Raw genomic sequence first — 11,442 nt, forward strand, 5'->3', positions numbered from 1 at the left:
ATATATATATATATATATATATACCTGTATATATTAGGGTTGGTTGCGTGCGTGTGCACGTGCGCTAGTGATGCGCGGATGAGCTAAAACGTCACCCGAATCCGCAGCTTCAAATAAATTATCCACCCGCCAACCGCCCGCACCTGTATTTTTGTCTGATTTAGATAACCGCACCCGACCCGCACCCGATCATCACATTCGGGTTCGTACGGTCATAAAAAACCTGGAAAAGTCATTGAACAGCAATTTCCAGGCCTAGAAAGTTTTGTAAAAATAAATAAACTCAAAAAGTTTTTTGAAAAGTCATGAAAATCTATTTCACAATTCTCTGTATAATAGAATTATGTTTAATCAGATACTGAATTTCGTTGCGGGATTGCGCATACATCGCATTACTCATTCCCGCAGCTTTCGACTTTAAAATTAGGGAAATTACTGCAAAACCTTTATTCAATATAGCGTGTGGATTAGATGAGTAAATAAATCCACACAAACCATCAGATGAAAGCAGCGTATGTGATTCAGCTGTACCGGGTCTTCTCTCTTTGACTTTGCTTCACATCGACGCATCTAGAGCTGCTGCACGCTGCGATAGAAGACTTTAGCTCGCGTTTCGGGACAGTTGACGGAATTGTCAATTGCCTGATCCGTCATTGTTGCATCGTCACAAAAATGTATTATTTCACGTCTTTTTAAGCCATTCGGTACTCGCGCTCTCCAGAGGCGCGTGCGCTCACAGTCACATCCGAAGCGCCCCCCCACCTACAATCCCTGCCGGTACGAGACTCAAACCCGCAACCTTTGGGTTATGAGTCCGACTCTCTAACCATTAGGCCACGACTTCCCCAGTTTGTGTTGTAGCTGTGGCCTAGGGGTCAGCACACATAAACGTTGAGCCTTGGCGTGCATGTAGGCAGTGTGAGTTTGAGTCTTGGTTCTGTTGAAGTGAGCATGTAGAGCTGCTGGTGAGAGCAGATGTGTGAATGAGTGAGGTGGCATTCACAAAGGACTTGTTCTTCCATTCCAAAGCAACTAGGCAAAGCGCAGCAGCGAAATGGAACTGAATGCATCTTGAGATGCATTTTTAGAACTAGGTTTAGTTTGACAAGTCATTTTAAAAATGAAATGCTCTTTGCATGAGACTCAGACAAAACAAAAAGCAAAAGTTAAAATATGATGCAGGAACATGGCCTTTGCTGTTGTCATGACAATCAATGCATGTATTATTTTCTATTGGTTTTGGGTTTATACACATACGCACGCACGCACAACAAAACTTACTGCTCTTGACTAAATAATGTTTTGTTGAATAACTTTTAATGTTAATTTACAGTTTATTCAATTTCTGTAGCCTATTTAAAACACGTTCATAGTTTAGAAAATGTAGTTAATACTTGCATCATTAATGATTTATTTTATCCACCCGCGACCCACCCGCAAATAATCAGAATGCATTTTTTTATTACCCGACCCACCCGATCCGCGGATTATCCGCAGCGCCCGCGGATATAACCGCCATCCGCGCATCACTAACGTGCGCGTGTGTGTGTGCTGACTACCATTTAAAAGTAAAATTTTGAATCAGTACTTATGTTTAGCAAGGATGCATTCAGTTGATCAAAAGTGATAGTAAAACATTTACCATGTTACAAAATATTTCTATTTCAAATAAATGCATTTCTTTTGAACTTTATATTCATCAAAGAATCATGGAAAAATTATAATAAATTTCTTGAGCAATTTTTTACTGTTTTCTTGTGAACTTTTTTTTACATTTTAAATTACTGTTTTTATCGTATGTTTGGTTAACACAAGAGCCTTCTTTCAAAACAGTTTTTAAAAATTGTATCAACCCCAAACATTTAAACAGTAATGTGTGTGTAATGATACAGTACATGAATAATAAACAAGAAAACACACACACACATATATATATATATATATATATATATATATTTTTCTGCTGAACAAAAACATTTTTGCAAATTTTGCCATGTCTTGGCAACATTTTAAAATGAGGTGTCAAAAGCAAGGTTTATCTTTATTATCATTATATAATGTTATTTTGTTGTAAATTCATTGTAAATAAGATTTTATAATGATAATAAAGATAAACCTTGCTTTTGACACCTCATTTTAAAATGTTGCCAAGACATGGCAAAATTTGCAAAAATGTTTTTGTTCAGCAGAAAAAAAGAAACTTTTTGTTACGCTCCGTCAACTGCCAATAAAACTGATGAAAAGACCAAACATAAAAAAAAAGTTGTGTCGAGTACATTCATTACACCAAATTCTTTTTATTTCTGTAACACTGTCCACTTTAACTTCACAGATGCAAACAAAAGTCCATCTGCTTAGTGCTTGATCTTCCCGTCTGAATCTGGAGCAGCAGCATTCGCTTGTGTTGTCCATATTTTCTAGCTTTCCTCTTCACATTTCACTATAATGACCGCAGCATCAAAGGGTGCCAGTGATAGAGGCAGCATCTAAAAACCTCTTAATGTGTTCCTGTTATTCTTCCACCAAAGAAGACACGGCCTGCCGACAGCACGAAAATGAAAAGGCCCAAATAAAAATAAAAAAAAACACATGTGGTGCCCTGAAAATTACGTTAGACACTCTGAAGAATGCTTTTGTTGTTTCAGTACACCATGCAAATAAGACATGATCTCAGTCATTTGCCCGTGAAAAAATACCTTTCTTGTCGCCTTTGATCTTTAGAGCAGATCTGGGGGAAAAAAAACCTTGGCTGTGTCAATCAGGGTTGTTCATTTTCCTGCTCTGTTTTTGTCTTTTATGGATAATTAGATGGGCGAAGAGGGGAAACATGATCACAGATGCAACGGGAGACACTTATGAGGTGCTGGTTGATCATTCCTTCTTCACCGAGCCAGTATCCTGTGAGGTCACCAATGCCCTGGGCAGCACCAACATCAGCCGTAACGTGGATGTTTACTGTGAGTTTAACTGCTACATATACAGTGGGTATAGAAAAGAATCACACCCCTTTAAAATAATCACATGTTGTTGCATTGCAGCCTGTAATGAAGACGGACACAGTTTTTGTTTTATCCAGCTGTATTTACTCAATGCAACTTATAACATCCAAGTGAAAGATATAACACCAACATGTCAGAAAAAAATAAAATAAAACAACAGAATCACTGAGTTGGAAAAAAGGATCAGTATTTTGTTGAACCACCTTTTTCTTTAATTACAGCCTTTAGTCTGTTGGGATATATCTCTAATAACTTTGCACATCTAGATGTTGCAATATTTGCCCACTCTTCTTTGGGCAAACCTCTCAAGTTCAGTTAAATTTGATGGTGACCACCTTCCACCTATTTCTTGAGTAACATGACTTTCTTCCATGATTGTTCTTTTGCATACAGCAGAAGTGAATGAATATGTATATGTATTTGTGTTGTAGTCGGACCCCGTCTGGCCGCTGAACCCCATAGCCTCCAGGTGGATCGGGGATCTGATGCCGTGTTCAGTTGCGCTTGGATTGGAAACCCTTCGCTCACCATTGTCTGGATGAAAAGGGGCCATGGAGTCGTACGTAATTTACTCTGCATTACTCAGAAAACTTATAACAGGGATGTGCAAAAATTGGCTCGCTTTCAGTTCCTGAGTTGGCAGTACTCCACAGGAAGTTAAATTGGAATTATCCACCTTTTTCTTGAGTAACTGTTGAGTGCCGCCATGATGGATTCTAACTTCTGTTTGGATGCTGTCATGTTTTGGTCTCAGTAAAAGCAATAAACTTAAGGAATTCCTTTAAAGTACTTGTTTTGATTACCAGCAAATCTGTCCGTGTCCAGCACTGTAAGCCTTGCATTCTATGACAAAGACTGGCAAGAGAAACGAGCATGACTTGCAGCGGGATCTGTATGTTAGATATGAGCGCTCATCTGTTTTCAGTGCAGCTAAACACAGGCCATTTCATGTCATCTACCCACTCATTAAACTATGACAGGTGAGTCAGTGCAAAAAGACGGTCATTACGACACTGTAAGTGATGGACCTATGGAGCCATGTGCTTTTTTAAACAATTTTCATAGGTTTAACGTTACATTATTAGCTGAGAAAATACATTTAGGAAGAAGGTGGATAGTAAGTGGAATATACTGCATTGTAATAAGTGTAAGTGTAAGTGTCCACAAAAGTTAATTCATTTATTATGATGAAATATCTATCTATCTATCTATCTATCTATCTATCTATCTATCTACTGTTACACTATAGGTTTTATTAAGTTGGCTTGAAAAAGCCAACTTACTTAAATCCTATTTAAACTTACTTGGTCCGTGTACTTTTTTAAAGTTTGTTTTTCAATCTGAAAGGAAATAAGCAGAAACGAGAAATTGGTCGTGTTTTCGTTTTTTTTTCATTTGTTAAAAAACCCCAGAAAAAACGAGATTTTGGCTCGATTTTCGTTTTTTTGGTTCACGGGTAGAAAACGGATAAACCACTTCAAAATTCCCCTTGTGGGCGGTCCTAACACGCCCCTTTCCGCCGATTGGTCAACCAGATCTGAGCCCGTGACGTCATCCTCAGTTCATTTCGCAAAATAATAGTCCTCTGCTGCTGTACGGGGCAGGTCCTAGATCGGGTGTATTTATTTCAGAAATTTTAATCAGCACCCAGCCTGTTTTATTTAGCTGTGCGTGTAGTTAAATCTGTATGGTGAAGCAGCACTACCCATAGACAGCGCAGAACGGATGAGAAGCACAGATTAAAAAAATAAATAAAAAATAGACGTAGAAGGGTTCCCCAGATATTTTTTTGTAAAAAAAATAATGACAATCATGCTAGTAACTTGCTAATCATGTTAGAAACATGCTACTAACTTGTTAAACATGCTAGAAACATGCTAGCATCATTTTAGGAACATGCTAATCATGCTAGAATCATGCTTACAACATGCTAGTAACTTGCTAGTCACACTAGAAACATGTTAACAAAATGTTTGTAACTTGCTAATCATGTTAGAAGCATGCTAGTAATTTGCTTAACATGCTAGAAACATGCTAGCATCATGTTAGTAACATGTTAATCATGCTAGAATAATGCTAGTAACATGCTAATCATGCTAGAATCATGCTAGCAACATGCTAGTAAACTTGTTGATCATGTTAACAAAATGCTAACACCATGCTAGTAACATGCTAGTCATGCTAGAAACATGCTAAGAACTTGGTAAACATGCTAACAAAATGCTAACAAATTGTTAAACGTTAGAAACATGTTATGATCATGCTAATAACATGCTAATGATGGTAGAATCATGCTAGTAACATGCTAATCATGCTAGAATCATGCTAACACAATTCTAACAACATGATAGCAATTTGCTAAACAGGGTAGAAACATGCTAGCATCATGCTAGTAACATGCTAATAATGCTAGAAATATGCTAGTAACATGTTAATCATGCTAGAATCATGCTATTAACTTGTTAATCATGTTAACAACATGCTACTAACTCGTTAATCAATGCTAACAACATGTTAGTAAATTGTTAATAATGCTAGAAACATGTTAACAAAATGCTTGTAACTTGCTAATCATGTTAGAAACATGCTAGTATTTTGGTAAACATGCTAGCATCATGTTAGTAACATACTAATCATGCTAGTAACATGCTAATCATACTAGAATAATGCTAGCAACATGCTAGTAAATTTGCTAATCATGTTAACAAAATGCTAGCACCACGTTAGTCATGCTAGAAACATGCTAACGTCATGCTAATAACATGCTAACAAAATCCTAACATCATGCTAGCAATTTGCTAAAAATGCTAGAAGCATGTTAGTAACATGCTAATCATGCTAGAATCATGCTAGTAACATGCGAATCATGCTAGAATCATGCTAATAACATGCTAATCATGCTAGCAACTTATTAACTTGCTGATCATGTTAACAACATGCTACTAACTTGCTAATGAATACTAACATGTTAACTTGCTAATCAGGTTAGAATCATGTTAACATCATGCTAGCATCATGCTAGTAACATGCTAGAATCATGCTAGCAAAATGTAGGTAACATGCTAATCATGTTAACAACATGATAGTAACTTGCTAATCATGTTAGAAACATGCTAGTATCTTGGTAAACATGCTAGAAACATGCTAGCAACATGCTAATCATGCTAGAAAAATGCAAACAAAATGCTGGTAAATTTGCTAATCATGCTAACAAAATGCTAACACCATGCTAGTCATGCTAGAAACATGCTAGCAACTTGCTAAACATTCTAACCAAATGCTAACAAACGTGCTAAACATGTTAGAAACATGCTAGCATCATGTTAATAAAATGCTAACAAAATGCTAACATCATGTTAGCAATTTGTTAAAAATGCTAGAAACATGCTAGCATAATGCTAGTAACATGCTAATCATGCTAGAATCATGCTAGTAACATGCTGATCATGTTAACAACATTCTACTAATTTGCTAATCAATGCTAACAACATGTTAATAATTTGCTAATCAGGTTAGAATCATGTTAACAACATGCTAGACACATGCTAGTAACATGGTAATCATGCTAGCAACATTCTAGTAACGTGGTAATCATGTTAGAAACATGCTAGTAATTTGCTAATCATGTTAACAAAATGTTAACACCATGCTAGTAACATGCTAATCATGCTAGAATTATGTTAGCAACATGTTAATAACTTGCTAATTATGTTAACAACATGCTAGTAACTTGCTAATAATGCAAACAAAATGCTAACACCATGCTAGTAAAATGCTAATCATGCTAGCAACATGTTAGTAACTTGTTAATTATGCTAACAACACGCTAATAACATGTTAATCATGCTAGCAACATGCTAGTAACATGCTAATAATGCTAAAAACATGTTAGCAACATGCTAGTCATCCTAGAATCAGCCTAGCAACCACCCCAGGTACCCTAGCAATATGTTTTATACCTATCTGTTTTTCTGATAGACTGTATTGCCTTGAAAACATTCAAACTTTAATCTTTAAAACTATTTTAACTTTCAAACTACTTCAAACTCAAAACTTTCAGACTGCAAGCTTTTAAAACTTTTTCAAACTTTCTAACTAGGCTTTTTCAAGCCAACTTAAAGTTTGTCTACAAACGTTTCAATCTAGTTATAATTTACTATTACTAATACTATTAAAGGTTTTATAATAATTTTGATTTATTTTATATTTTTATAATTGTAATTTTTATTTTAGTATAGGTTTTAGTAATTTTTCTTATGTGCTGTTTAGGTTTTATGTATTTCTTTTCAGTTTTAATTTTAGTTCATGAGTTCGCCTGCCCATCCAGGCCTGATGGTTAATGGTAAACAAACGTGGCTTGCTGTCCTCTGTCGAGGTTCAAACCCGAGGCATGGCTTGAGCTCAGAGTTCAACCCCCCCACTGCGGTACTACATAGAGGGAGAATAACAGAAATAGAGGAGGCCATGGGGAGGTAGAGGGATGCTGGAAGAACTGTCGCTGGGACGGCGCAATGAGTGCTACTTAAATAGGATCGTAATGATGATTGACAGGACTGAATGATTACGCTCCTCCCAAACCTACGTTTGGAACGGCATTTAAATTTTAGGTTTTATTTATTTCCAGTTAGTAATTTTAGGGTATCGACTTAAACTTATTTCCGTTAGTTAATCTAAATTAATTTTAATTCTACTTCCTTACATTTAAATTCAAACTTCAAATCTGCATTCTGTTACACTAAATCAAATTCAGGAGTTTAATTGGAATTTGAAGTGCATTCTTAATTACAATCTGAATTGAACACATCCCTAACTTATAGAATCTTATTAATTTTTCCATCTGGGCGTGATGAATGTATCTGACACACACGTGACTGATCTGTTTTTGATGAAGCTAACAGCTGTGACAGTTGAGTTTCAAGGGCTAATGGACCTTATGTAGAGCACATTGTGTTTGTGTAGGTCGTCATCTGTTAGGATCTCACATGTCAAGATGAAGTCAAAACACAAGAAAGAATTTGTGACTACAGTAATGGTTAATTATACATGCAGTTCTGCTTCATGAATTTGCTTTAAAAAAAAAGGCAAGCAAGAGCAAACTTTTTAACAATCTCTACAAAGTTTACTTATCGTTGTGGTTTTTTTTCAAACATCTGTTACCTTGCAGGTGCTAAGCAACGAGAACACCTTGACACTTAAGGGAGTGAGACAGGAGGACGCTGGGAAATACGTATGTCGAGCTGTGGTGCCGCGGGTGGGAGTGGGAGAGAAGGAGGTCACGCTTACTGTCAATGGTAAATATTTTCAACACTTTGTTTATATTCCAGTCTGTCGGTCTGATCAGGACCCTTCAACGAATTCTCATTTGCTTCGGCTTTTGATTGCTTTGACTCACAAGAGCTGGAAGAGGCTCTCAAAAGCAGGATCAGGCCACATTTCACTCAGGCTAAAAGGGATGTTTTCTACACTGTTTAGCTTTGCAATAACCGAGACATGCTCCATGACCCTCAGAGCTATGGGTGCCGTAATCAGGAGAGATAATCTTGAATCGCTGTCATCATTTCTTCTCATTTGTCAATAGATGATAGACTCGGGGCACATGAGGCCATATGATTTGCTTTAAGGACTCTACCAGGTTTCTGAATCAATACGGGCATATTGATTAACCCCACACTTCAAGAAGTATATTTTTCACTTTCCCTGAAATATAATCAAAAAAAATATCACAGGCCATTCGGGCAGCTCGAATACTATACCAGCAAAGACCATATACATATGTGTTTTGGTTGTTTTGCTTTGTCTTGCTGTAGGCATCATTTTATTGGTTATTCTCTCTCCCGAAGAGCTCATGAAAAAGTGTTATGGAGCTTTGTATGCTTTATCCATTTGTTTTGATGGAAACTTTTAAGTCCTAAGGGCTTTGCAATAACACCGGCCTGCTCCTGTGAGGCAATAAGCCTCTTCAGCGCTCTATGAATTCTTAATCTTTGCTGTTTTTCCTCTTGTGGTGTTACAAGGTTGAGATCTGGCACAGGTCAGCATGTGTGACTGTGGGCCTCCTTGATTCCTTGTGTCTAATCCAGTCTTAAAGGAACAGTTCAATCAAAAATGAAAATTCTATCATCATTTACGTACTTGCCCTCATGCTGTTTCAGACCTGTATTACTTTGTGTCTTCTATTGAAACACAAAAAGAGATGTCTGAAGGATGTTAAGCTTTGAAAATGACAGAAAATGGAACAAGTGGAAATGTCTTCATTATTATCTGTACATGTGAAAATCGGCTGAGATTTAAACAAATAGTCATGTCTTTGTGGCAGTTTTCTGTTGATAATACAAGCCTTCTCTACCTTTCAAATGGTTATCTAAAGTAAAAATGCTATGAAATGCACGTCATTTTTTGTGAGAAAGTGTGACATGATTGAGCAAAACAGATATTTTTGGAATTATGGCACCCCAAAATTAGTAAGAAACAAGTATTGGATGCAAATGTGGTGCAGGGCAGTGTACTTTAATGGCCTTTTTTGAAACTTGAAAAAGCTATCATTACTATGTTTTTAATGTATTGGAAAAAGCTGCATATATACATTCCAAACATCACTTTTTGTGTTCCACAGAAACAAAGTAATACAGTTTTAGAATGCCACAGCGGTGTAAGGTCACTCTTGAGGTCTTTATCACAATCTAGCACTGACAAATACTTTGAATTCAGTCAGACTAAACATTTCAAACTCAAATATTTTATGCAGTCTGTAAAAACGCCCACAATGTAAATGAAGTTGTGTTCCTGATTCAAATCAAGAACTCTAAAAGTTAAGGTCTATATGATAATGTAGCTCAGTCACCTCATTGTCAAAGATGGTTCTCGATGACCCATAGCTCCTATTCTATAATCAATGACATTTTGTTTGGGATGTGAACATGCACATAATGCAGCAACACCAAGTTTTGGACAGCAGTTCATCTGTCATGATCAAGCCATTTGATTGTTGTGCTTGCATTAGTTTAACCGGGTTACAAGGATAAGTAAATGGCAGAATTTTATTTGGCAGTATTCCTTTAAAGGGGTGGTTCACTGTTTTTTTTTCTAGGCTTGATTGTGTTTATGGGGTGCAGTCTAACATGTGTTAATGCTTTGTTTGAAAAAAAAAAATGCATTATTTTTCACATAATTTACCTTTATTCCACACCGCTCTGTTCTTTCTCTGAGAAACGCGCTGATCATTTCATGCTTTTATGAAGCCCCGCCCTCAGAAATAGGCGATGGGCTCTGATTGGTTAGCTAGCCCAGTGTGTTGTGATTGGCTAAACTGCCTCTAGTGCACGTCTAAACGGCCCACCCCTCACTTCAGCAGCATGTGCTCCGGTTGTATTGTAAACAACGGCGTCATTAATATCGCTTATCAGTTTGAGCCTGATTGAGAAGCAGAGGATATTATTGTAGAGGATCGTGCAGAACCTGTGCAAGCACGGCTTTTAATGGTAGGTCTATGTTTTTTGTTTGTTGTTGTCTCATACTTTTAGATATGCTGTTATTTGTAAATGCTACTGCTTATGTTAGCTTTTAATATACGGTTTTATCCTGATTAAAGCTTTAATACAGTACGGCAACTGCACGCGCATCCATGTTTAAAGCTTCTCATAGCTATGTGAAAATAAGTGTATAATTGTAACAGTTCATTTTTGTTCTGTCACTGTCATTCTGTTACAGTGTGGAAGCTTCTGTCACGAAAACAATAAAGCTCATTCTAATTCTGATTCTGATTCTGAAAATTCGGCCCTGGACAAATCCAGCCTATCCGGCCCTCAAGTTCCCCTGTGAATGTTTTGCTGTGTTATAGGGCCTTCAATTGGAGTAAGTAAATAAATAAATAAATGAGGACAAAAACAAATAATGATATATTTCTGAATTCACAGCAAATGCAACAAACTAATAGCCTACTGCATTTTTGTCACATAGAAATGCACTTGACAGTATAAGCATTGATTTTGTGCTAGAACATAGGAAATTTACTGCTAATAAATGCTGTCATCCTTTCCTCACCCTCATGTCTTTCCAAACCTGTATGACTTACTTTCTTCTGTAAAACACTAAATATATTTTGTAGAATGTTACCAAACCATTTTTGATACACCTTGATTTCTACTGTATGGACAGACATTTCTGTTGCACATTATGTTCCACAGAAGAAAGAAATTCATACAGGTTTGGAATGACACGATGCTGAGTAGCCTAAATGATGACAGTTTTAATTTTTGGGTGAACTATCCCTTTAAGAACTTTATAATATTTGTAAATGGAAAACACCTCATTTATAAGTGTCTCTAAATTACAGAGACACTGGTTTTTATCTTTAATCAGGCTCTTACTGAATTAACATTTTACTTAAATTAAAATTGAATTAGAATGAAACATTTAAAGAGAAATAAGCTATTAAAGTTTGTTT

The 11,442-nt window shown here is 36.5% G+C and overlaps 1 protein-coding gene across 1 annotated transcript in view; it reads left to right on the forward strand.

Annotated features, from left to right (window-relative positions):
* Positions 1-11,442, forward strand: part of LOC107679509 (kin of IRRE-like protein 3) — a 126,110-nt gene that overhangs the window by 95,573 nt on the left and 19,095 nt on the right. Inside the window, exons 7-9 of the mRNA XM_016475076.1 lie at positions 2,809-2,957; positions 3,431-3,558; positions 8,164-8,290. Of these exons, the coding sequence (XP_016330562.1) occupies positions 2,809-2,957; positions 3,431-3,558; positions 8,164-8,290 (404 nt within the window). The remainder of the gene's footprint in view (positions 1-2,808; positions 2,958-3,430; positions 3,559-8,163; positions 8,291-11,442) is intronic.

Source organism: Sinocyclocheilus anshuiensis, unplaced genomic scaffold (genome assembly GCF_001515605.1).
Source record: "Sinocyclocheilus anshuiensis isolate Anshui unplaced genomic scaffold, SAMN03320099.WGS_v1.1 scaffold2218, whole genome shotgun sequence".
Lineage (NCBI taxonomy): Eukaryota > Metazoa > Chordata > Actinopteri > Cypriniformes > Cyprinidae > Sinocyclocheilus > Sinocyclocheilus anshuiensis.